The following is a 26,177-nucleotide window of genomic DNA, read 5'->3' on the forward strand; positions in this document are numbered from 1 at the left end:
GCCTGGGAGGGGATCGGGAGCAGGGATGAGCCCCGCGCAGCATGCGGAGGGATGTGAACGTGTGCCCGGGGTTGCATTTTCTTTGTGCAGCAGCTCCAGCCTGATCGCAGTAACGTGAAACGTATCGAACAGCTTCTCTGTCCTCCTTCAGCGCTCTGACTTGTGGGCTTCGTCGGGCAGCGTCCCCCTCCTCCTGTGGTGCAGCAGGGTGGTGGGGGGCACTGGGGTGCCAGCGGGTCCAGGGCACCGAGGAGCTCTGGGGTTCGGGGGGGTCAGGCCAGTTCTTTGTGTTGCTTTTCTTCAACGCTGTCCCTTGGAGCAAGTTTGTGGGAAAGAACAGTAAAAGGAACGCAACTGGCTTTGGGAAAGGCTTTGAAGGATTAGCTGATATTCAGAGCCTAATACTCGCTGGGAAGTATGGCTTCCAGGGAGCAACTCCCCAAGAACCGTGGGGAGCAGCCCTTGCTTTTCCACACGCTGGGTCTGGCTGTTTCTTTTCAGCTGGGTTGAGATTAGGAGTGAGGTGGCTGAAGCCCATGTGTGTGGCTGGAGCCAAGATTGCCGTTTACAGAATCTGTTCTTGGGAAAGGGGATCGGAAGGGAAGCATGGCGGAGAGTTCACCGCAGTTTGGACTCCAGCCCAGAACTGAGAGTGAAACTGAGGGGCAGGAACACAAAGCACTTGGAGAAAAAGAGTAGGAGGAGTAAGCTCTTTCTGGTAACATTATAAAAAGGTTTATTAAAGTTGTTAAGCAGTATTTATCCTTTTGGCAGGAAGAGTGCAGAGGGCAGAGAGGAGCAGTGGAAAATGTAACCAAAAAGTCTGCTGCAGTTGGAGTCTGAAAGCCCTGGGGACTTGTTCCTCCCTCAAACCAAGCAAACAAAAGTAATCAGAACCTAGTTAACTCTTTAGTCAACAGTGTTGTTTTAAAAAGTAAAGAAGCAGTAAAGATTGAGCAGAGCAGGGTTAACTTTCACCACCCTTTTATTGCAGTTGTGTTACGTAAAAGACCCCAAAAGCTCTTGCTTTGCGGGGAGAAGCTCCTGGTAGACGTCCACGAACAAAGGAACTGGCTGGGGAGTCCGTGGACCTCTCAGAGCATGAACTCTGCGGTCAGGACGGTCCCCAAGCCCTGGGAGGACAGGGCCTTTCATCCAGGTGCAGAGGGGATGGCACCACAGGTCGGGTCGATGTCCTTCACAGCTGCAAAGCAGGAGCTTGCTTGTGTGCTCATCGTAGGGGGCAGGAGGTTACGCTGATGCCTCTGCCTTGCGTTCGTCTCTCGTCCCTTCTGATCATTTCTATAGAGACTGGTGAAGAGTTAAAGATGAAAAATGAAGCTGGTTATCTTATGTCAACAACTATAAAATGTTAGTTGGGGCTATTCAGAGATAAATACAAAGAGCTCCTGGGATTAGTCAAGAGTGCTTGTTTCAGTCCGATGGTTTCTGCTTGCTGCCATCAGGCAGGAGTGCTTTCTGGGTCTGCTGGCATTCGGTTGCCTGCCTGCCTTTCGCGCAAGGTGGGAGAGGGGTGATTTTTTTTCTGGGTCTCTGTTGTTTGTCCGTTCAGTTGCGCTGCTCAACTCCAGGGTTACGGAGTTTTGCAGGAGCAGCCGAGTGTGGAGGCTGGCTCGTTTGCAGGCACCGCAGGCTGTCTTGCTGCTGGAACGTGTTGCCAACAGAAGGCATGTGCTCTCCAAGAGCAGCAATTGACAGTCTACGCTGAGACCCAAGAGCAAGCGGGGTTTTATTTGCTCTCCTCCGGCTGAGGCAGGGAGATGAGAGCTGCTGGAATATCAGACCATCGGTCTTGTTTTATCTCCAGCAGTACCAGAAGCTTCGTAGGAGGAGGTGGAGGGCGAATTACTTGTTTTCTGTAACAAAGATGAACAAAAAGATTATTTCTAAATCCTTTGGACCCTTTCTTTGTAGAGGTCTCTTGATGCATTCTTTCACATCAGATGTATACACTTGCTGTTGGCTATAGGCAGGAGGGAGATGGACCCTACATTATTTCCAGCATGATGCTACTGATAATGAATGTATCATCTGTCTGCCTCGTTCCTCCTGTTCTCGACCCCCAGTGCTTCCAACAGCCTGCAGTGTTTTATCCCACACCTTTCACTCTTGCCGTGGCCAGGAGATAAGGGATACAGAAATGCTGAAGCACGATGAGAGCATCAGACCAGAATTCAGGGAGCTCAAACTAGATGACAGCTGTGAATTTTGCTTTCCTTGATGTATTTGAAGAAACCATGTGAGCAGGCACTTTGAGAGGAGTTAGTGACTCTGGGTTATGAGCATGAGATATCTTAGGCCCTAATTTCAAAGCTGCTGATGCTTTCATTTGAAGGTGTGAATGCTTGGGCCCTTGAGAGCAAGCTGTGCGTGCTTCCACACCGTGAGGGGAACCAGCAGCATTTTCACAGTGTTCTGGAGTGCAGGGCTTTATAAGGACATATTTTACTGCTCTATGATGCTCTTTCGTCCCCATGTTTGGGGGTAGGGAGGAAGCCGTAGCTGTGAAGACTGGAGGTGGAACTGTCACTTGGCTCTGGCTTTGGCCCTTCTTCCATTTAGTGCAAAAGTCTGGTTCCTGCAAGGTTGCTTAACCCTGTCCTTCCTGGTCATCTCCTAAGGCAGGAATGGAGGAGCTGAGAGCACGGAGGGAGGCAGGGGAGAAGGGAGGAGGGACAGAGAAAGCCGGGGGCTGCTGGGGCAGAGAGAGGCTCGGAGCAGGAGGAGGTGGAGAGAGAAACCAGGGCAAGAACTGCAGCGTTCGGATGGTCAGGAGCTGCCGTTTGACGGGAGGTTGCTGCTTTTCCACTGATGATCAGACCTCAGTGAAAGCCGAAATGATTTTCCCTACCGCCCTGCCCACATCTTCTCGTTGCTGCCTCTCCTGTGTTCCCTCTCCAGCTTGGCCTCCACACAATGTCTCTGTGCTCCTCTCAAGGACCCTGTCATGCCATTGCTGCCCAGGTGCTGCTCTGCTGAAACGCCTCCCTGCTCTCATCCTCCCCTCCTGTCCCGTGTTTGCAGCGGGTGTAGTCTCCTCCACCCCGTGAGCCTGCTGTATTCTTGCCTCTGCACTTCTCCCCCCTCATCTCACTGGTAGCTCCTCGTTTTACTGATGCTGTCTTCGGTACCATGAGCTCTCTGCGGTCTAGCTGGCAGAGATAGTAAGGCATGTACAGCCTGCTTGCTGCTGTATGCACAGACCATTACTTTGCAAATGCCTCTCGGTTACAGCTCAACTTCTCTGAACTCTTTCTAAACACTTTTTATGCTGCGGGATTAGACTCTTCTCTGCAGACTGTTTTGGAGACTGATAAAATGACAGATCTCTGACTTTAATTTTAACTTTCTCAGTCGTCTGCTCTTTCCAGCAGAGAGAAGCCAGCCGGGGGAGTTTCCCTACAAACTGTTTTGACTGTGTTCCTTCCAAGTTATTTGCACTATTTAGTGTTGCAGAAAGACCAAACCCAGATGCCATCCCTCAGCAAAGTCCATCGTCTGTCCAGATATCCCGAAATGTCCAAGGTAGCTTTCACCCCAGGTGAATGACTGTAGGACCAGGCTGTGCCCGGTCTGCAGGGCTGGTGCAGGCTCCTTCCCCGTCAGTGAGCAGGGTCCTGGTTTCCAGTGGAGGGATGGAGGCTCTGCCTGTGCTGCCTGCTCGTGTGGGCAGGTCCAGGTGGGTGCACTGGGGTTACCGACGCTGTCCGCCTGCCCAGTGCTCCCCCGGCTGCTGCATGGGCTTTCCAAGTGCTTTCGGAGGTCTTCCTGATCTTGACCCGCTGAAGTGGCTGCCTGTGGTTCCCAGCAGTGTGGGGATGTACATCAAGTACTCCTGGTACTGTCGGCGGGTTGATAATCCTTCCAGATGGAGAGAACTGTCTTGATGGGTTATATTAAAGAATAGACTCTTCTCCTTTTCTTTCACAGTGCTCTGCACACAGCGATGCCCTCTGCCTCCCACAGGGTGACCAACAGCTATGTCCAGGGGACCTTAGACATTCCCCTTCTCACCAAAACCATGGGCCAGTGCCTGGATGAGACCGTCGAGCTGTTTCCCGACCGTGAAGCCTTGGTCTTCTGCCGAGACGGCGTTCGGAAGACGTTTGCTCAGTTCAAAGAGGAGGTGAGTACCTGGTTTGCCCCTCAGAGAGCCCAGGCGGGTGGATAACGGCAGCAGCAGGCATGATGGAGAAATGGAAAACGATTTTATCACTCAGCTCAGGAGTGAGGTTTGTCGTATATGGATCTTCATCCTGGCCCTGAGCAGAGTGTGATAGCACCTTCCCAGCACACACCGATGGGTACGTGCTGCCTTTGTCCTCCTTATAGTCTCGAAATCAAAGGGAGAAGGCAGTGTATGTAAAAATGCTTGCTGAATATCCCAGAATGAACTTTCATACTTAAGTTATCACCCCTATCTGATGTCTTATGGGCTGAGTCATGGTGTTTTTCTCAGCTGGAGTAGCTCCAGCTCTTGTATTAGTCGCTCTGCTCTGACTGTCAGAGGTCCTGAGTGTGTAGAGGCTTCTAGTCCAAGCACAAAGGCAACTGAGCGAAGTCAAGGACTTGGTCTCAATATCATATGCAAAAATGTGTGTGGGTGTATCTATGCATGTGTATGTATGTGTCCATATTACATACAAATATATGTTTATATGTATTCTGAATGGAGGGGCAATATTCCAAGGCTAACTACCTGGAAAGTTTCTATTAAATGTATGATATGATCTTGGATAAGAAGAGTTGTTTGGGCTTTTTTTAGATTTACTAGTGTTTTGGTTACATCCATTCAGATAAACAAGATTAGCTGTGCTCACCCTAATTTTGAAAAGGTAGGCTGTAATTCAGAACTAAATCAGAGAATAGCTATTCCTCAAATTCATATCTCCTACAAGGTAGATTTCATAAATTTGAGAACATAGGGAAGTTTATACACCTTTGTTGAATACCTCAGAATATTTATACATACATCTGCACACCTGAAACACGCTTACCATCTTGCAAAATAAAGTAGTCATGTTAATATGGTGGCTGAATGCAAGTTAATGAGGATAGGAACCCCAGACTGGTCAAAAATCACTTGATAAAGTTTTCATCACCTGAGTCCTTTTAGAAGTAAGTGATACGCCAGTATGGAGGCAGATCCAACGCTGTAGATGGGCCCAGCATATGGGTAAGGCTTAGTCCTAAGTTGAGTTGATGAGGAGCTAGACACTAAGTAGTCTTTGGGCAAGAATTAATTTGCAACTATTTGTACATAATTGCCTATTTTGGTTTCCTTCCTGCTTTGTTGTATTGTTCCACGCTTGTTATTTTTATGCTTTCAATCAACCTGCTAAGCAGGGGCTGCTCTGTGACTCGGAAGACGCTGCTGCTGCAGCAGTAGGCTGACAGACTGCAGCAGAGGTACGTTCTGCCTGATGCCAGTTGCAAAGACGATGCTTTTTCCCCAGAAAGCAGGGCCTGGAGAGAGAGAGATCCCCCACTGCATCCTGTGAGTGATCCTCAGGCTCTTGTCTTGTATTTACAGGTGGACCAGGCAGCAGCTGGGCTTCTGGCTCTTGGCCTGAAGAAGGGAGACCGGCTGGGGATGTGGGGTCCCAATAAATACGAGTGGGTTCTCATGCAGTTTGCAACTGCCCAGGCAGGAATCATCCTGGTAAGGAGTTTGCTGTGCCTGGGTTTTTAGCAGTCTGTTGGGAAAGGACATGGAGACAAAGAAGCAATAGGAGATACTGGAGAGTAAAGTTTGTTGCCTCTTTTTCCCATGATCTTACCCAGCGTGTTGGCTATAACTGAATCCAGTATTTAAACAAGGTCTGTGCAACCCTCTGCGTCTTTGTCCTCCACTATGTAGGAAAGCAGACTGCAGAGGAAGGAGCAGCAAGAAATGGACTGCTGTGAACTAGCTTGCAGCAGCCGATGATAGATGGAGACGTGCTTTTGCCTGTAGGACTGTTTTTATGTAACATGCTGCTGTCCTAAAGTTGCTGGTTATTTAGATCCCTCCTAAATAGGACCCGTGTTGCTTCATGGTGCAAATGCTCACTTAAAAATGTAGTCCAAATTGCATATCTCCCAAAGCCAATTTTCATCTGAGAGAATGACCTGGCACATTCACGAAAATGCGTCTTATTTAGGCGGTGCACCGTAGTAAGGACTGCACTGCGCCTTCTGGTCCGTTTTCTTCGTCGTGGTTCATCCCGGTGTCTGCTAAGACACAGTAACAGGGTGGATGAGCATGGCTCAGTATGAATCTGATGTGAACTCAACTCCAGTGGCCAATACTGCTTCTGTGGAGAGTTGGGCAGGAGAAAGCTGGTGTTTTCATGGTTGTCTGTTAAGAAACCTGACGTGCTCTTGAATTTTGAGTCTTCAGTGGATTGAATGTCTGCCTGGGAGGCAGGAGGTCTGGTTTCAGTTCCTGAAACTCTGTTGTGACTATCTGACTTCACATAAATCTTTTTTCTGATTGTTTTCTTTCGTGCAAACACAGGATTCAGCTAACTTTTCTGGTGAATGTGAAATCCCTGCAGTGGGGAGCTATTAGTTCTGCGTGTTGGAGAGGAGGAGAGGCTTTGAGCGTGGCTTGTCCCTGGGAGAACTTTTCTGTTGGAATATGTGTTGGCGAGAGGGTTTTCAAGGCAAGGGTAACTCTGATCAACCTTCTTGTTTCTCCCTCTTAAGGTATCTGTGAATCCAGCCTACCAGGCCCTTGAGCTGGAGTTTGTCATCAGGAAGGTTTGTATGGCACTTGCTGGTAATGCTAATTGATTCGTTATGAGAATGCATACAAGCAGCCGTCTGTTAAAGGGGATAGTGGGGGGACAGTACAGATGAGCTTCTGGTTAAGCACTTGGGCATATCAGGGAGAGCTGGCTGGAGAGCAGGGCTGGTGGTGGCCGTGTAGAGGGAACACCACCATGCAGTGACCAAGGGGATGAAGCTGCAGTGAAGTGGTCACACTTGTTGCTGTTCCCTTTGGCTGCCACCCTGTCCATTTGAGGGAGGCTTCTGCATCCTTCTCATCCCTCTCTCTCTGCTAACAACCACGTACTGCCAGTATTACACCAATAATAGCCATACCTGCCAGTAGTCGTTTACGAGGGACTGAGGAAAACAAGGCAAGATGGAGTATCTGACCCAGGGACTGTTCCACCCAAGAAGCTGGCAGCAAGGACAGCAGAGACTATGTGGTAGCAGAGCATGGCTGCAATCTCTAGAGGCAATATCTGTCTTAAATCAGTTCTAACTTTCCCGCGCTCATGGTCCAGCCTGCCCAGGAGGGAGAGCACCACGCGGCTGTCCTGCCTGACTCAGTGCCATCCTGCCTGCCTACTGCTCAGGGCAAATATCACCATCTGGGATTTTAACCTTGAAAGGAGGAAGGCTCAGAAAGGACCAGCCTACTTGGTAGCTTGTTTTCTCCTTCCCAGATGTGTCCTAGGCCTTGCTGTCTTTGAGTTTAACCTGGTTTAAGTCCTAGGTATTGCCACTGCTTGACATCTTTCTGCTGTCTGATTGTGGCTGCCTCAGCTACCCTCGTATACCTGCCTGGGTTTGGGTTTGCAACATGCAGAGCACCAATCGGTTCAAACTGTTCTGGCTAATTAGCTCCAGCAATGAGGAATCCAAGCTACTAAACATTTGATGACTAGAAATTAATCCTGGGATTAAGAAGCTAATCTGGTTGTCTGTGGTTTGTTCAGCTTTAAATCAAAGGCTGGTATTAGAAGAGCTGGAACTACGTCTGGGTCTTCCCAGCACCATCCAAGTTCTGGCTTTACCTTGAAAGAAGTGGATAATTTCTAGCAACAGAGACTTTTCTCTTGCATCAGTAACTCCGTAATTCGGTTGCTGGGCTGCAGTCTGAGTTCCCGTTTCATCCTTCGTTTAAACCTCTTACGGTAGTCTCGCTGGTGTCACTTCTGTTTTCATGCGTGAGGATTGAACACAGTGCTGCGGTGAAGCACATCTCTTCCAGTGTGGATGTCCTCCTGCTTCTCTCGCCGGGTGGAAATGTAAACGGCAGTACTTCCCTTTTTTTCCCAGTGGGACCTGGCTTTTATTTTCCTTTCCATCTCTGTGTGTCAGATTCTGCTCTGATTTTTCTCCTCCAGTGTAAATCTGGAGTGTGGATGGGGTAAGAGCAGAAACGTGCTTCAGCTCCATTGGGGATTACTCCTGTCTCACCCTCCCAGGTTTTCTAGTCTTCGTAGCTTTCCCGTGTACCTTTGGCACTGGGATCTCTGGTGTCCCTCACCCCCCTAATTATTTGTTTGTTTATTTGCACAGAAAACCCCCTGAAGACGTTAGGGCTTTGTCTGTTGGATCCTGTCAGCCTGTGCAGTCCCTTCCTTGCTCCATCAGGTTCCCTCCCTTTGGTATATACAGAAATACATGCTGAATAACCATTCCTCTCATTCCTGCTGTATTTCCAGGGCTTTGTAAGAGCAAACTGATGTCAGCGCTTATATGAGAGGTCCTTTGAAGAAGGGTCTGCTGCCATTCAGGTTGAGACCAAGTGGGAGATGCCCAACTAGAGACCCTTATCTCGTACAGCATCTGCTCTGCAAGCTCCTCTCCTCCCGTAGCATCTGTTTCGCAAAGCTAGTTCAACCAGAATACTGGTTTGGAGGAACTAATAGTAAAAAGTTACAAAGGCGCAAAACATCCCAGAACAGACTCTGTCCCCTGGGTTCTGGGCAGACTGTTCCAGAAAATAGAGCAAGTGTTTGTCTTCCCTTCTGACAAACCCCAGAGGGTACTTACAAATAGTTTATTGGCATAGCCTCGGTCTCCTTATTTCATGGATCTTGGGAAAATAATGAAAACAGATGAGTAAATCACTTATGTAAATAGCTTACTTGACAAGAATGCATTTAAATAATTTATGTAAATAGTTTATTTGACAAGAATGCGGTTTTTGGAAGATGAAAGTAGTTTGCAAATCTGGGTCAAATTCAGCAAATCTCCTCTGCTGAAAAAGAAATTCTTGGAGTAATTTAAGTGCTTTGTTTTCAGGATTACGTAAAGGTTGAATGAAAAATGTTTTAATTTTCAAAATAGCTAACTCTTTAGAGGTGGAAAAATCTTAGGAAACAGAACACCTTAAAAAAAAAACAAACCACCAAAACCCACAACAAAACCTTGGCTTGACCTGAGAGGCAGTCTTTAGGCTTCCTTGTTTTTCCAAAGTTCCTCAAACATCCTCATTTCAGATACACTCAATTGATTTTTTTTTTTCCTTCATATTTTGGGACTGGACTTTTTGTTAGCCTTGGGACTCCTAATCTGAAAAAATCAGTTGTTTGCCTTGTGCTCGCAACGAGGGGTGTTGATCCTGGGAGAAGAGGGAACCTCAGGCTGCAGCTCTGCTCTCTTGCCCAGCGAAAAGCAACCAGCCCGTCCTGAACCGAATGCCGGGGAGGAGCAAAGCACCGGCTGCACGCGTGGATCAGGGCTTGGGGTGCAGTAACAGCACCCTGCCCTGCGCTTGCAGGGTTTTATGAGTGCACAGCTGTAAGGGCTCGGTTTGCACTTGCCCTCGGTGAATCTACCTGCTTGGAGGCATGTCCCCAGCCCTGGGAGCGTGGCTGCTGTACCCTCCCTGTGCAAAGACCTATGTCATGCTCTTCAGTGAATTTTTAAATGGCTGCACACCATGGCCCTTACTAGGAAGGTGTTAAAAACCTCCAGGTTTAATCTGGAGAGAGCTCATGTGCTTACAGAAACAAGCCATGGAGAAAATCCCGGTGCGGTGTTAATGGCTAACACTTGCTGTGTGGGGTCACAGGGCTGCGCACGTTCCTGTGTCAGTGGTGACTGCTCTTTATCATGTCCTGAACATCAGCCCGACGTGACTTCTCATGAGTTTCTGTCTCCCTTCACAGGTTGGCTGTAAGGCACTGGTGTTTCCCACTCAATTTAAAAGACAGAAATACTATGATATTCTAAAGCAGTCATGTCCTGAGCTAGAAAAATCCAGTCCAGGGGGAATAAAGAGCAAAAGGTGAGTTAGGAGCATCTGGTGTCTTTGCACTGACCTCACAGCTGTGTCCTGCCTTGTGTCTTCTCAGCTGCACAACACAGGCTCTAGCAGAAGAAGGACCTGCACAGGGTCTCATCCGAAGGGAATGGGTTAGGCTGTCCTAGAGGTTTGCCCTGACCAGTGTGCGCCTGTCCAGGCAGTTTTCTCCTTACTCCGTTATTGCTGATGGTATTTTTCTTTCTACCAGGCTACCGAACTTATCCGTTGTCATCACAGTGGACTCCAAGCTGCCTGGCACCTTCCACATGGATGAAGTGATGCAGGCTGGGGACAGCAGCCATATGAAGCAGTTAAGAGCCGTGCAGCGGACCCTCTCCTGCGATGAGCCCATCAACATCCAGTTCACTTCAGTAGGTGCTTCTGCCTGCTCCATGACTCATGGTTGGGTTCCTTGCTGGGGGCGCAGGGGAAGATGTGTGCGATGCTGAGCATCCCATTTCCTTTGCCTTCTGCCCTCTGAGACCAAGCCCTGGTTCCATCTTCTGCTGTAGGATGGAGGAAATGTTCTAGCATTTCCCCTTGCTTCTTCCATTCTTGCTGCTCAGCCCTTTCTCAAGGGCTGATGGAGATGAGAGGGTGTCATGTGAATTCTGTCCAACGGAAGTTGGACCATTTTTTTTTGTTTAGTTTGGGATTAAGATGCTGTTAAAGAAGAAAATAAAGTCTCCCAGGTCTGAATGGAGAATGAAGTGCAAGATCACCCCAGAATCTGCCTGAGAAATTGCCCCAGAAAGCACACGTAGCTCATCCTCAGAAAATGTGGCATCATTGCATAATGCCCTGTGTCTTTCAGGGGACAACGGGAAGCCCCAAAGGAGCCACCCTCTCTCACAGGAACATTGTGAATAATGCCAATCTGATCGGTCTGAGGCTGGGGATCACAGAGCAGGTGGGTCTCGGTGGGAACACAGTTTGGGATGGTCTCCACTGCCACAGAGGGACCATGTGTGTGGAGAGCGTTGGTGCTTGCTCAGCAGAAGGGCAGGATGTTCTGCTGCAAATGACGTTGAGGGATACTCACGCATAACATTTTTCATTTCAGTGGAGTTTCATTGATGTTTCATTTTAGTTTCATGTGAAGTTTTTTTTGGGGAAAAAAAATACCTTTTTGTGGGGGGAAAAATTGTGAAATTAATTGCTTTTCATTTTGGTGAATACTCATTTCAAATAATTACGAGACTCTGGATGTTAGCTTTGAATTCTGTTGAATGAGGTTTTATTTAATTTGTTTTACATGACTTCATTTCATGTCATGTATACAGTCTCCTAACTCTTATCAGGATATGACCTTTCTGTTTGTAGTTTATTTTAAAAATTGTTAAAGGCAAATATTTTCTTTTGAAGTTCTAAAGTAGTTATTTCTAACACAGCACCTTTGATCCAGAAAAAAGATGGTTGTTTCAATCAGTCTTCAGAGCCTTTGGTGTTTTTAAAAACAAAATAAAATTAATAGCATCTGCCAAGTCCTGCATATTTCATGCCTGTTATAGCACTACCGCTCTTCTCTTCTGGCATATCATAAAATAATGTGTAAGCAATACCAGACCAAAAAGTCCAGCGAAGAAAAGACATTGCAAAATTACGGAATGAAATTTTGACATTAAAAACTTCCCAAACTGATTTTTTTTATTAGAGGCAGGAAGCACCAGCGTCATGTTTCCACCTAACGGGAACGCAGATGAATGTCAGATTTCCAGCAAGTTTTCAGTGAATCGGGGACAACTTCTCTGTTCAGATCTCTGCTCTTTAGCACCGAGGTGGGCTAGTCATGGACTGGAAGATCTCTCCTCACTGTTGTCTTTGGCTTGATCCCAGGACTATCGCGTTGGCCTCCCTGCACCCCTCTATCATTGCCTGGCGTCTGTAGGAGGCTGCATGGTGATGGCTCTGCACGGGTCCTGCTGCATCTTCTCATCGCCGAGTTTTGAGGGGAAGGCTGCTCTGGAGGCAGTGTCTCAAGAGAAGTGAGAGTTTGTTTGTGTCTTGCTACGGAGGATTTCATTGCCTGGTGGCGGTGCTTTCTTCCCTTGTCTCACCTGCCGGGCCTTTGCTCACGCTCTTCCTTCCCACCATGGGAGAGGCAGGTTTGCTGGTGCACATACTTGCGCAGGCACTTCAGGAGCCTAAATCCTGCCTTTTCAGCTGCGCTTGGGAGTTTGTCACACGTCTCTTTTTCCCAAAAATAAGGGATCCTTCAGGTCACTGTAGAGCTTTGGCTGGAAAGCGTAGCGTTGTCTTGGTTTGCTGTGGCTGGTGTGTCTTTACACCTAACCACCTGCCCTCCTTCTCCAAGTCCAGCTCTGCTGCTGCGATAGTTGCATTTCCAGCTTGTTCTTCATGTGTAGCTTGTAAAACAAGAGCTATCGCTGCGTCTGCATAATACACGCTTATATATATTTATATATATTTTTATACATATGTATGTATATGTGCACGGATGAAGAGCGCATCTGCTGTGCCTGCTGCTCCGCGGCCCCGTGCGCGATGGGACGGGGTGGGGTGCTGAGCTGGGGCTGCCCCTGGGTCCAGCTCTGCAGCTTTGCCTTTTCTCTCCCCTTCCTGAAGATGCTCCTTTCTACATGGCACACCAACTATGTTTATAGACATGCTTTCCCAGCCGGACTTTGACTCCTACGACCTGTCAACTCTCCGGGGAGGTAAGTCTGACAGCTCAAATGAAAAAATCCCGAGAAACTGGGTATTACTGCTTCCCTGCTGGGAGGCTGTATTAAGCTTTGCGAGCAAATCGCTCTTCTGGAGGGAAGAGTTTAGTTGCACAAGCCTTGTGTTTCACTGTTAATTTGATGCTACGTTTCCTTTCCTTGGGTTTTCCTTCAAGAATTACGCATTTTTAAGATTTCTTTCATCTTAAAGCAGATTGGGGAAGGACCTTTCTGTTTTATCTGCCAGATCGGGAAGCTGGGAAGCCTGGTGTTGCTTGACTCTCGTCTCACCAGCCACCACCGTGTGGCAGCAGATGCTTTGTGTGCTTTAGGCTGGTCCCTAAAGCAGAGCTGCGCTGTGATTTCTCTGACCTAAAGTTTCCTGCCTGTTTTTTGCAGTCGTTCATCTAAATACTGGAGAGGGTGTGATCACGTGTGCTGGAGCTTTCTCTCTTGTCCCAGACAGCCTCGGAAATAGCTGAGCTGAAACGGGCAATAACAGCACGGAGAGAAGATGGTGCTGGAGCATAAAGAAACATTTAAGCAGATTACCTAGTCATCTCTGCTATGTGAAAAATGATCCTGTCTCATCTTGTTCCCCAGCAAAGCCTATATATTACCCTGCTCTTTTGCTCTGTCATCCTAGGATGGAACAGGTGAAAATGTGATCTGCCCTCTCCCAAAAGGGCTGCTCTGTACAAGGCAGGAGGAAAGGCTTTTGGTTTTACAGTGGTGATGATCGATGGGAAGATTTGTCCTGCTAAAAATCTGTGCCTCTTTCTGCTCTGAATCTTTCCTTTTTGGGAACTGCAGCTTGGACTAGGTTTGTGCTATAGAGTTTATTTTCCTAATGAGCGAACTGCCAACCCTTAATTCATTCAGGTAAACTGGCCTTGCTGCAGTCTTTGCTTCTAGAATAACTAGGGTCTGTATCCATAAAAATAGAAAGTATTTTGACAGGAACCGGTGTATCCCAAAGGTCTTGCCAGCATTTAAATCTGGGAGTGCAGAACCTTCTGAGGGACCGCTCCTGGGAGTAAAGAGATGGTTTCCAAGATGGTAATCTTTTCCTCTTTCTTCCAGGAATCATTGCAGGGTCTCCTGTTCCCCCTGAGATCATGAAGATGATTATCACCAAGATGCACATGCCAGAGATCGTGGTGAGTCATGGTTGCTGTGACTAGAGCTACAAGTGGTGTTTGTCGTGGTGAGACCCTGAGTTTGGGCATCTCTGCACCGCAGCAGTACCCAGCAGTGCCAGAGCTGCTGGGATCAGGCATGATGGGACCGCGGGTGCAAGGCCAGGCAGAGGAGTGAAGGTATAGAGGGGCTGGGATGAAGAAGGGGGAATCTGCCTGGTTGCTGGTGGGGTGTCTGTGGAGGAGGCTTTGTAAGAAGAGAAGACATTGCATTCAGTGTTGTAAACTGAGCTTCTGGTGGTGCTTTTCAAAGCTCTTATGAACCCTCCTGTTGTACATGCTGCAAGGATGAATGATTATGGAAGAGGCGTTGCTGGTTTGTATCGGTGTGGGTGGGTGCATGTGTTCATCTTGCTGCGGAGCTGTCGGGTTTCTTTCACCATCTTGGACTGCATGCAGATACAAAACCTTGTTGCGTGCTACGCGTTTGAGTCTGAACGTGGGAATGGCACCATCCACACGTGCAGCATCAGGCATTGCGTTGCCAGAAGGGCAGCGCGTGTCGGACCACGCATGCTGCTGCTCCATCGCATGTCCCTGCACCCTTGGCCTGTGCAAGAGCATCGGCATGTCCTGCATGTGGAGGGGGACAGGCCACCAGCAAGGGGGTCGATGGCACTCCAGGTGACACGTTTCGTAGGCAGGTCCTGCCATCTGCACGTGTGTGCCTGCAAGTGAATGCCTGAGCCAAAAAAGGACTTTTTTGTTTTACTTTAAAGGAAATAACTTCAGTGCCACGCTGCTCGCAAATGCTGAGGAAGCAGACTGTTGTGATGGCTTAACACGCGGGGCTGGGAGTCAGATTAGGCGTGTTATTCTTGGCAGACCCGGACCACACCAGCACCAGGGTTTTACAGGGACGACTGTGTGCTCTGCTGCGGACCAGGGGAGTCCAGGGCGTCTGTCCTGGAGCCGTCTCGGAGGCAGCCAGGGGTTTTTCCTGGATGTGATGCTCTTAATGCCGAGCTGAAAACACCAGGGACAGCCCTAGTGCCGTTGCCCAGACTCTGTCAGGTGACAGCTACCTATTTTTATAGCAGGCTTGAGTTTGGCCTCACAAAATATTTTCAGACATTGCTGCAAGTGCCCAGGACTCATTAGGTGTCACATCTTCCTGCTTTGTAGAAAGAGAAATAATAAAATCCTCCCAAACAGTTGCTCTGCCCGTAGGATAAAGAGGATTAAGTCTATATTTGTACCACCGGTCTCGTGTTACTTCTGATCCCCCAGCCTTCAGACAGACACAGGGAGACTTGTTGAATTCATCTTTGCAGCAAGAGCTTTATACAGAAGATGTACATAAGAAAATATACAATTTGATTTCTATATAGGAGACAGAGGAGTTTTCACCCTCTTAAAGGTCATTTACACTCAGTTACAGAGGAATAAATATACATATATTTATATAACTCTTTAGGATTAAAAAACACAGTTAAGTTGCAACTGTGGTATTGTAATAGCCGTGACAATAAACCACAGTCATCCTGGTGTCCTGCTAGATCCTCTGGACTATGGGCAGAGAGAAGAGGAGGGGTGCCCACGCCAGGCTGCACGGTGCACACCTCCTCTCGGATGTACATGCATCTTGGTAGACCCCACAGAGTGGGAGGGAATCCAGTCTTCAGATGGCTTCAGTTTTGGGGTTTCCCAGTACTGCTTCACTTAAACGATCTCTGGCCGACCCTAGAGAGATTGCTGCCTTTTGGCGTGAAAGGGCAGCTCGGTCTCGGGGCCACCGGTTCTTGGGCACTGCTTCACCTATCCCCCTCAGCCCTGGCCTGCAGGGATCCCCTCCGTGGGAAGGCAGAGGAATCTCTTTGCATGGGTTGAGACCAATTTTCCTGATCAAGCAGCTGGGGGGAGGGATGCTCCTACCTTCCCACTTGCTTCCACTCCACTGGAAGGGGAGAGACAGCGACCAACTGGTTGATCGGGGACGTGGGTTATGTTGCCTCTGGGAAAGATGACTGTGTTTTACCGGCAGGATCTAGGTTAGCTTGTCTTAGTATGGTCATGCATAGTTTAGTTTTTAAAAATGCCTCTTTTAAAATATATAGATGTCGGAAAAGATTGAAAAGGTGGATTCCATCCTGCGATCAGCAGAGAAGCGGGGATTCGGAGGAGGCTGGAGGTGTTCGGATATATCAGAAATGTTTCCCGACAGGTAGGAGAAGCTTAAGGAAGGACTCAGAAGTCAGTAGTTTTCTGATGGTTGAAGTGACCGGTCACCAGGACAGGCCATACCGGGGCCTGCTAGGGGAAAAAATGAGAGAAGGCCACAAGTTTAAGGGGATTTTTCAAGCGGATCAGTAAACTTCTAGCATTTGTCTGTTTATTTTTACAGTGAGTGAATGAAGCCCATACTTGAAAGTGAAGAGTTAGGAGTCAAGGAGCCATTGCGAGTTCCCACAGTAGAGGGGATGGGTTAGTCCTGTCTCTGACCTCTTCTGCCAACTCTCTATGTGACTCTTGAGTATCTTACCCAAAGTGTTGATGGTCAGTGAGCACTTCCTTCATAGAGGAAAAAACCCAAGAGCGAAATTTTCAAGAGCAGTGAATTATTTTGGTGCCCCAGTTATGGAAATCCAGGGCAGGTAGATTTTTAGAAACTGCCAAGCAGCTTTTCATCTGAAATGTGGTCAGTGACCCAAGTCACGGGTCATCCCTGAAATACAGACCCCCATAGCTGACATCTGAGAGAGCTGCCTGGCTCTCAAGAGGTGCACGGTGAAGTCAGAGGTACTTCATATACCTTAAAATTGTGTCACCACACTGGAGTGGGTTTGTGTGCCTGCATTTTGGCACTCACATCTGAAGGTACCGAGCTTTGTCTTCTGCAAGACTGGAATAAATAGGTTTCTATTTCATTAACACTCGTAAACTTGTTTGAGAGAGTTGGGTGGAAGGTGCTATAGAAAAAACAGATATTATTGTCACGGCTTTCTTACTCTCATTGTGGAGGAGTGAACTGGAATTGAGTTCAGGCAGGGAGAGAAGAAGGTTAAGAAGGGCCAGACCTGTAAATAAAATACATTTAAGTATTGTGGTTTCGAAAACTGAAGTTTTTCCGTCCTTAGAGTGGAACTTTACCCGCCCTATATGGAACGACTGGTATTTCCATCTCTAATCCATAAAACCTCTGGCACTGCAAGAGAAATAACCACTTTAGGAAGGCGTGGAGCAGCTGGCATCATCCCTGACATTTTGGTCATAAATTTACTTTCTCCATCCTGTTGTGCATATCCTTAGTGAACTGGGGACCAAATGGCCGTAGCTGGGCTTCGGGCTTCTGCCTCGTCCTTTCTGTTACGAAAGGGCACAGTGACAACCCTTGTTCATAGAGTGCAGCGCAGGGTCACTGCACTTTACTTAACAAATGAGCAAAGGTCCCTTTCCCAAGAGCTTACAAACTTGCAGGCTCGTCCAAAGTCCTTTGGAATCCGTACAAGCTCCAGACCTATTGCTGGGATGGGAAAAGTAAAATCCTTGGGATGGAGTGATGACAGTTGTGGCTTTTTTGCTACTCTGTGCGCTGAATTTAATACTCTTGGTAGTTTCCAGTTGTGGAAGGTGTTTGTGTGATAGGTTTTCACAATTGCTGTTTGGCTTGGTAGAAGTCAGCAAGCTCGTTGCTCAAGGGAAAGTCAGCCCTGCCTCTGAATCACCTTCTGGCCCAGAACACTTTATTCAAAGAATATTTGCTGTCTCGAACCTTCCTCTTCTGGGACACTCATTTGAAGGCATTAGCCCTTGTTTTTAAATACCTGAGTGTCTAGGATGGGAACTGTAGTTGCTGAAAGGCAGGTGCTGGACTGAGAACTACTCCTTATGGAAGACGTCTATTTTCACAGGGGCTGGGTAGCCTGGGGCCAGATTTCCCAGCAATGCCCTGCCCTGGATTTCAAATCAGACTCGGAGGATCTTTACTAGGGCAAAAGGCTGAGCATCTCCAATCGGTTGGAAAAGTAAAGTGTGTGTGATCCCAGCTCAGGGTAAGAGTGGGCTAAATCCACCCTTGTTTTGACGCTTAATTACACGTTTCACCCTTACTTGCTGCCCCAGGCCTGTCTTTAGCCCCGTGTTTGTTTTACAGGGTTGACTCCATCCCCAGTGCTCCAGGCAGATTCTCTGCTCTGGGAGCTCAGTATTGCCAGGAGATGGAGCAGCTCTGAGCGAAGGCATCGGTGGGTGAATGGATGAACTGTTTTCAGCCAAACCCTAGCGTCACTGAAGTCAGAGACAAAAGTCCCTGTACCTTTGGTGGCATCAGGGTTTGCTGTAGGTCAGACTAAAAGCTACCGGTAGGAAGTGGCTCTATGAACTATCTTACGTGTTTAATGGCGGCTTCCCTTCTTGGACCTCTTGGTGGGGAGCTTGCAGGTGCGGAGGGCCGGGGTGTCTCTGATGGACTGCCCCCGGTACTGTGCGGGTGTAGAGCAGGTGTCCTCGGTGCGGGTGCGATTGCCCTTCAGCCACCTGGGACACGGGGAGAAAGAAGACCAGGAGTTTACAAGAGGTACAAACCATCGTGGACAACACTTATACCATGAACAGAGAGGGCAGGCTGGAGAGAGAGCTGCTGAGCACGTGTGCAGCCTTCAGCAGCCTCCTCTTGCCTGGCATGGCTCGGGGGGGACCCCCAAGGAGACCCCAGAGAACGTGGGGAGGGAAGGGGCGCATGGTGCTGTACTTGCGCAGATGTGCTAGCTGGCAGTTGCAGTGCCAGGCATTTCGGGAGAGTGTCAGCGTCTCCATTTTGTCGAAGGGGAAGTTGCGGGGCAGCTGGGTGAGCCGGTTGTTCTCCAGGTGAGCGGTCTTCAGCACGGTCACACCGGCGAACGCGTTGTCTGCAAACTAAAGCACAAAGATTTCTGGTGAGGAACACTGAGTTAGGCAAGGGGACTTCAAACCTGAGTGCCTCTGTTCAAGACTTTTAGTGGCATTAAGTATGGAAAGAGCAAGAGAAGGAGTGGTGGAAGGGGGTCCTGGCTCACTGGAAGCTCTGGACACCTAAGAGAGGCATCAGGCTGGTGGGCTCACGGGTGATGGAGTCTCCTGCCTGAAGAGAGCTACGTCCCAAATCCATGCGGGATTGTCTTTGCAGCCACATCCTTAAATAAAGTGAAGTCTGGCAGCCCCTCTTTATTTTTGAGCCATACTTCTCTGTTCTAAATGAAGATATTTTCTGGGTGTATTCCTTTCCAAGGCTGGAAATCCTCCCAGCGCCTGTTGCCTTGCCTGTCCTGGAATGGCTGAAGGAGGGAGTGTTTGTGGCGTCTGAAGGGGCTGTAGACTTTGGCAGTGCCCGGGGGCTCCGAGTGGAAAGTTACACTTGGCATCTGAGCAGTGTAGAAATAGAGGCAGGTTTCCAGCACCTCAACCTCCTCCGTTCTTTTTTTTCTCATTTCCAGCGGGTTGTTTGCAAGGGATGCTGCAAGATTTGTCTTTTCTCAATTAACAGGCAGGCTTTAAGGGAGAGCCTCCCTTAAAAAAGCTGCCAAAGAGAGGAGGGAGGCTGTAAACCCAGCTGTGCAGCCCTCTCCTCTCTTCCCTGAGGCCTCATCCCTGGCTTTTCTCAGCCCATGGCTACTCAGGTTGGAAAGTTTCGTCTTGAAAGCAAACCCCTCAACACAAACTTCCTTGGCAGTGATGAATTGGAGAGGGGGTCATTGACAAAGCACAAAGCTCCTCTTGGCTATGACAAACCGTTTCTCCCCCTTCTCAAAGAAGGGGAAAGCTTTCTCAGAAGGGTGGAGAGGAGGTCTAGGTCTAGCTAGGTCTACCAGACGGTCAAAGAAGGGGAAAGCTTTCTCAAAAGGGTGGAGAGGAGGTCTAGGTCTAGGTCTAGCTAGGTCTACCAGACGCACCCCCCCAGTCACGGACCTGTGCTCCCATTTCTGGCCAGAAACTTGCATTTAGACAGGACCATCAGGGTGTGTTCAAGCTTTTCAGCTTAGAGAGCTTGAGAGAGAAAATGCACTATTTTAAGCTGTGAACTTTTGTCATCTTCCAAATTAAGCAACGTTGGATAGGATTAGAGCTTAGCTAATAGAATTCCAGAGCACTGTAGCTGTCGGACAGTCAGCAGTGCTGGCCTCTGTGGCCCAAAACCGAGCTGACCTTGATAGGTTTTACTGTGCTGATAGTGGAGCTGCTCAGAGAGATGCTGGCACGCCGTGCAGCGGGGCGGTAGCCTGGCCGCGTTCTGGTTTGGACAGTGGTGTACTGTCTCAGCTGCTCATTCCTCTCCCAGCCCCATAAGAAGAGTTCACATCTGCTGGTAACAGCTGCTGTGCTGCCTGCCAGAGCATGCATTTTTAAAGAAACTGGTGATTTTCCCCTTATTTAGATGGAGGATTGCCGCTGTAATTTATTTCGCAATAAATACATAGAGGGGGGCGTACGTAAAGCTTCCAGGATCTGCATTGCCTGGTTTCTTGTTGATGTATGCGGTGGATCCTGGCCTGTGTGACGCAGCCCTGCAAGTGACTGGTGCGGGTCCGTGATGCTGGTGGTGAAGGGGAGCTGTGTGCTGGAGCTGCAGAGCAGCCTGAGGGCTCTCCTCGTCCTGCTCAAGTGCAATATAGGCTGGGATAGCTTTGTGTGGAAGGGTTTTGCACTTGATCAGCTCAAATCTTGCAGCCCTGCAGGGAACAGCTAAGGACAATATTTTTGTGAAGCACAAAGAGCTGCAGTCAAGATGCCAGCAGCATTTAAAGTATTTGGTACTGATTTCCTATGTCATGAGGCCTCTGTGTTTAGATGTTTCCTAGCAGTGCAAAGTTCATGCGTGGGCCATTTGGATACGAGCCCTTTGAGAATTTGAAGAGAAAACTCTGAGCTGGGATGGGAGCTTTGTTTTCCTGAAAAAGAAGGCAAGCCCTAAAGCTGCAGAAGCCACCCCTGTTAGTGCTAATCCCGTAAACTGGTGTCTTACTGGGCTGTTGGGGAGGAAAGGAGGCATCTGGCTGCAGAAGAGCCTTTAAAGGTTCAGTCCACAGGTGGTCACTGAAAAGAAGAAAGTCTTTTGCTGGCTAGAATTGTTAACCCTTGCTTTTTGGCCAGTCCAAGGACACTTACTTCCCTGGAGCACCCCAGCATCATGGGTTAGTCTAATTTCTTCGATGTATAACTTGGGACTCTGATGTCTCTACAGCTGGTACAAATTTAAGCTTTAATTTTTGACTTGTGCATGATGAAAGTGCCTTAAAACTGAGTCTACAAAAGTGCTGAGGCAGCATGTCTGAGGTCCTACCTAGAGAGGTCAGTAGATTGTTTTCAAGTGTTGAGTTTGCTTACTCCCATCCTGGAGAGGTTAGTGCTGAGAGTGGACAAGGGCTTAAATACTGACTGAGTGCTACCGAGCTGTTTTAGGTAGTGTTGTTCTCCACCTGGGCAAGCTGTAATTCCAGTTTTTGAGCATTTTGAGATGCTATATCCCCTTGAAAACTCTAGTGTTCTCTATTCCTGGTAGCTTTCAGGTGACCTGCTCATCCCTGTGAGGCCCTCTGAGTTGCTCTTTGTTGCTAAGAAATTCTCTTTTTCATCACATCTTCCTGCATGTGGTGGGTGTTGCTTTGCCATGAAGTCCGAGCCTGCCTTACCTGGATGCCCTGTGTCTCTGGGCTTCCTGGCAAAGCATCATCCCAGGGGGGACTGTTCTGCTCCGCCTGCTGCAGCACCCTCCCTTCCCAGCCATGTGGGGTGCACCTAGGACATCAGGCTGCAACGGGGTGCTGCTTTTCTTGCACTGTGCAAGAAAACACAAGACATTGTGTGACCGCCTGACATTGCGGCGGTCCCAATGCAAGTGATTCCCTGAGTGTGATGCTCCTGCCTATGGATCATGCTTTCTCACAGAAGGGGGTTGTTTTGCCATTTGGGATACCTGAATGTCCCTCCTCCTCTCCAGTGGGAACAGGGCCCCTTTGTATGATGCTGCGAGGGTTCCTTCTGAGAGAGCATCAATAAACAAACCTTTTTTTATAATGTGTAAGGTTGGGAGGTACGGGGGGAGGTGAAGGTGAAGGTCCGTATGCCTACCTGTCTGCAAGGCGTGGGTAGGAAACCGCTGCTATGCACAGCCCTCCCGAGGAGCCTCCCCCTCCCAACCTACAACAGGTACCCAGGCTGAACGAAGGAGGCAGAGCAGTTCAGCTCTGCAAGGTGGCAGTGCCCTTCAGTCCCTCAAGTACGAGGCAGACGCTCGCCTCTCATCCCACGCCTTGTGTCTGGGATGGTGGAAGGTCGCTAATTGTCCTGGAGCACCCCAAATACCTTTCTCAATGACTGGTGTCACCTCCAGCTTGGGAGGGAATGTGCTGCCTTTCCAAGGAGTTTGATCAGCTCCAGATAATTCGGTTTTGCATAAAATAACTCAACAGATGGGTGGAGTACTCTCTCTCATCCCTTGTTTGGGCCGTGTCAGGGGTGTTATCAGCTGGCCAGTGCCTCGCTGTCTGCAGAGCCTGCAGACCTGCATTTCTCCCCTCCTCTGCAAGGGAGGGACAGCAAACCCAGGGCTTTGTAAAGGAGAAGCCCCGTGTTTCTTATCTGGAACGAATGGAAAGAGACTCACCTTCTTCAGTTTCATGTTGTCCAGGCTGAGTGTCTGCAGGTAACGCCCGAAGGACTGGAAGGCATTGTCAGGGATGACCTCAATTGGGTTATGAGAAAGCTTCAGTTCCTCCAGCACTCTCAGCTTACTCATTGCGTTCACAGGATAGCTGCTCAGCTGGTTCTTGTCCAGGTGGAGGACAGCGAGATTTTCTACGTCCTCCAGAGCCCCAGGCAGGAGGTTGGTGAGGGAGTTGTCAGAGAGAAAGAGCCAGCGCAGGTCTTTAGCCCCATTGAAGACCCCTGGCTTCAGCTCCCGGATTTTATTGCTGCCTAAGTGCAGGATGAAGAGGTTGACAAGAGGGGAGAGGAGCCCTTTGGGTAGGTCTGGGATCTTGTTCTGGTCCAGGTACAGGTAGGTGAGCTCAGACAGGTCATCGAAGGCTCCTGGCTTTATGACACTGATCTGGTTATCAGTGAGATAGAGGTAGACCAGGCTTTTGAGCCCCCGGAAGGCTCCGGTCGAGATCTCCTTGATCCGTGAGCTCTGGAGGTGCAGGGACACCAGCTTTTTCATGTCACGGAAGCCATTGGTCGGCAGGACGGGGAAGTTGTTCTTCTGCAGGTTGAGAAGCCGCGTTTGCTCAGGCACCTTGGGGATCTTCTTCAACCCCGCGTTGTCGCAGATTACGTGCTGCAGGTCTCCACCGTGGCAGTGGCAGCTCGGGGGACATGCCTGCACGATGGAGGCAAGACATGCCAGTAGGCTGAGGACACTGAAGAAGAAGCCTGACCGATTCATGGTCAGATCTGGAATTAGTGTGGTGGGAAGAGAAGCAGCAGGAGGAGGAGGGAGATGGGTGGGAGAGAGAGAGTAACTGGGATTGTAGCATGCTGAACACAGCCCTATTTATAATGTTATTAAAAAGCAAAATCCCTTCCCACAAACCGCAGGCAGCAGCCAGTTGGAAGCAACTGGCTTTGGGAACTTGCTGTGAGCTTAACCCCTTGGCACCAGGCAGAGGAGTGTCTGTGGTCCTGCCCGGCCCCGCTGCCGAAGCGACTGTGCAGAGGTAGTTTTCCTCTGTGCAACAGGGAGGCAAATGGTCAGGAAGAACAAATGCAGACCTGCTCTGTGGGGAATCTCTCTGGACCCTGCTGAGCCAAGCGGGCCCCAGATTCATCAGTGGGGAGAAAAACAACCTGTCTTGGTTGAACGGCATAGCAGGGAGCACTGCTGTGCTCTGCAGCCACTTCGTGCCGAAGCTTTCAGCAGGCTCCCGGGCTGTATTTAGCCTCGGCTGGTTTGGGGAGAGGCACCTTGTCCTGTTATCAACAGAGGAAGGCTTTTGAGGGGTCTTGTCTTGCTGATTTCAAAGGAGTTTGCCTGAGCAGGGATGGGAGAAGATGGGAGCGATGTGGGGTCATGCCAAAGGCCAACAGCACTGTAGTTGCTCTTGCAATGCAAAATTTTCATTGAAGATTTCTAGATCTAGACTGCACCTAGGAGTTGGCCAAGAAAGGGAGAGCAAAGACGGTCTTAACTTCTGCTGCGTCTTTTCCTATGAGCAGTTGAGTGTGACACATCCGTGCTCATGGCCAGGAGACCTGTGCGAGGGTGTTTTTTCTCAGCACGTGGCACTGTGGAGCAGTGGCTGTTGCCTTCCAGCAAGGGATGGGCCAGCGGCAGAGCCTGCGGGGAAGCGGTGGGGCATGGGTGGTGGATATGAAACGCCGGGCAGTGGTGCCCGGCTGCGTGCCCGGCTCAGATGAGGTGGATGGCAATGCCTGTGGCTCTCGAGACAAAGCTGCGGACAGGGAAAGGTGTAGGCATTGGTAAAGGGATGGTGAAGTAGCAGAGCAAGGAAACCACTGCTGGAGCTGGGACTAGGGTCTGCCTTGGCTCCTGTCTTGGGGTAGCAGTTGCAGAGGCGAGTTAACAACGCAGGGGATGTCCCTTGCTCTCCCAATAGAGAAGGCTAAAGCAAAGCGGTTAAAAGCCCCAGTGCCTGCTTTTGTGAGTGTGAAGAGAGAGATCCAGGGGTTGTGGGGTGGGGTTTGGAAGTGGAACATTTTGAACTGATTTCCAGCCAGTTCCTGGCTGCAGCAAACAGCTGAGAGCCGAGCACATAACTGTGAGCTTGTTGAGATTTCTGCTCCTGAGGCTGGCTGCAGAGCCCCAGCGGAGCTTTTGCAGAGGCGAGACAGGCTCAAGAAAGGGAGGAAATCCAAGGGCTGACTTAGGACACAGACTGGCTTATTCACCGAGATTTCTGGGTTTTTCCATTGTTGCAATGAGGAATTAGCCAGCGCCGCTGAGCATGCTCCGGACGGTGTTATGCAAACTGCCTGGCAGCCCGCGCCCTGGTCGGCAGCTGTCAGTCTGAACGGTGTTTTCATTGCATGACTAATTTGGGGGAGAAAAGGGGCTTCTGCGGTGTGAATGTAGGTTCTGGTGAGCCTGTGGGGCAGATGGGGTTGGCCGAATGATGATGCAATGTGGGACCTCAGTGCAAACCAGGCCGTGTCAGGCTTCCAATGTTTGTCAGCCCTGAGGCGCAATGCCCTGCTGTTGAGCAGCTGGGGCCTCGCCACTCGCCTCAGCACCAAGTGCTTCTCCTGCCTCATCTCCGGAGAGATGCTCTGACTGTAGGAGCTCCAGGCTCCTGCTGGAGGGACCTCCTGCAGGACTCACTACTGTAGTTACTGTAGGATTTACAACTCTTTGATCAAAACAACGGTATTCTTGCTTATGCCTGGTTCAGTAGGCACCGCAGTGGTCACGCACGTGTTTTGATCTCTGGAATATCTCTTTGAGTGTCTTGGTCAGGACCTTTGAGACAGCGGAAGAGGAGGTAGATAGAAGAACCCTCCGTGTTTGCCTCCTTTGCCTTTCCAGGTTGATCAGGACTGAGTGCCTCTTAAGTGTGTGCTGCTCGTAAAGTTCAGACAGGGAGCTGGGTGAATGATTGGAAAAGAAAAAAAAGTCACCTCTAAAGCATCATCTTCTATCCACTGATTGATTTATTTTATTTTTTTTCCCTTTCTGAGCAGGTTCAACCACCTTAGTCTTACTTGTAATTATTTGATGAACAATTCCTGCAGTTATGTACCAGCTATACTATGCAAGAGCAACTGATGGGTGAGATTTTAAATCCAGCCTGTTTCTGCTGGACACTGAAGCTAGGTAGCGTATCTGTGTTCCCTCCCCGAGTGCAGCTGATGTCTCATACTTGGTTTTCCCATCCCCTTGCAAAAAATACCAGCTGACAGCTTACCGTTTCTGCAGAGATTTCTGCCAGTGTGGGTCAGATTGGAGCAAAAAGCTGGTGAGGGCCTTGCAAACTCCATCCATAAATACATCCCACCCATGTGTATCTCTGGAACAAGACCCTTTTCAGAGGTTAAACTGCCCAAACCATCTTCTCGCCTTTCTTCCTCTGAGGATAAGTTTCCCTTTCTTCTACCCTTTATCTCTTTGCTGCCTGAGACTGCAGGTTTTTGAGGACAGGGACACGCTCCCTGCCGGGATGTGTGTGCTGTGGCTGGAGCAGGCAGGCTGTGGACAGGGGTAAGACCCGTAGCTTCCTCGCAAAGACGCCGTGATGTAGCTGCCACAATGCCGGTGCAAGGTGGGAAGCCGTCCCTACCCCGAGGGCTCGCCGCCAGCCCGGTGCCTGCAGC

General features: G+C 49.3%; 3 protein-coding genes across 4 annotated transcripts in view; 1 reads left to right on the forward strand and 2 right to left on the reverse strand.

Annotated features, from left to right (window-relative positions):
* Positions 1-3,194, reverse strand: part of LRRC59 (leucine rich repeat containing 59) — a 12,103-nt gene extending 8,909 nt beyond the window's left edge. The window contains exon 1 of the mRNA XM_019472167.1: positions 3,153-3,194. Coding sequence (XP_019327712.1) covers positions 3,153-3,194 — 42 coding nt within the window. The remainder of the gene's footprint in view (positions 1-3,152) is intronic.
* A 343-nt stretch (positions 3,195-3,537) lies between these two features.
* The window catches only part of ACSF2 (acyl-CoA synthetase family member 2), a 32,683-nt gene continuing 10,043 nt past the window's right edge, over positions 3,538-26,177 (forward strand). Inside the window, exons 1-11 of the mRNA XM_009279664.2 lie at positions 3,538-3,546; positions 3,741-3,859; positions 3,952-4,147; positions 5,555-5,683; positions 6,712-6,765; positions 9,918-10,036; positions 10,263-10,425; positions 10,869-10,964; positions 11,891-12,039; positions 12,641-12,732; positions 13,822-13,898. Of these exons, the coding sequence (XP_009277939.2) occupies positions 3,538-3,546; positions 3,741-3,859; positions 3,952-4,147; positions 5,555-5,683; positions 6,712-6,765; positions 9,918-10,036; positions 10,263-10,425; positions 10,869-10,964; positions 11,891-12,039; positions 12,641-12,732; positions 13,822-13,898 (1,203 nt within the window). The remainder of the gene's footprint in view (positions 3,547-3,740; positions 3,860-3,951; positions 4,148-5,554; positions 5,684-6,711; positions 6,766-9,917; positions 10,037-10,262; positions 10,426-10,868; positions 10,965-11,890; positions 12,040-12,640; positions 12,733-13,821; positions 13,899-26,177) is intronic.
* Positions 15,199-23,368, reverse strand: CHAD (chondroadherin). 2 transcript variants are annotated; one of them, XM_009279662.2, is made up of 4 exons: positions 22,516-23,368; positions 18,628-18,791; positions 18,268-18,413; positions 15,199-16,187 (listed from the first exon to the last, which is right to left on the reverse strand). In XM_009279662.2, the coding sequence occupies exons 1-3, from the start codon at positions 23,293-23,295 to the stop codon at positions 18,272-18,274; spliced, it is 1,086 nt and encodes a 361-aa protein (XP_009277937.1). In that variant the 5' UTR covers positions 23,296-23,368; the 3' UTR covers positions 15,199-16,187; positions 18,268-18,271. The 2 variants fall into 2 exon arrangements, with proteins under 2 accessions (XP_009277937.1, XP_009277938.1); XM_009279663.2 differs by having other exon boundaries at positions 15,199-16,190.

The sequence above is a fragment of the Aptenodytes forsteri genome, unplaced genomic scaffold, assembly GCF_000699145.1.
Source record: "Aptenodytes forsteri isolate BGI_AS27 unplaced genomic scaffold, ASM69914v1 Scaffold563, whole genome shotgun sequence".
Lineage (NCBI taxonomy): Eukaryota > Metazoa > Chordata > Aves > Sphenisciformes > Spheniscidae > Aptenodytes > Aptenodytes forsteri.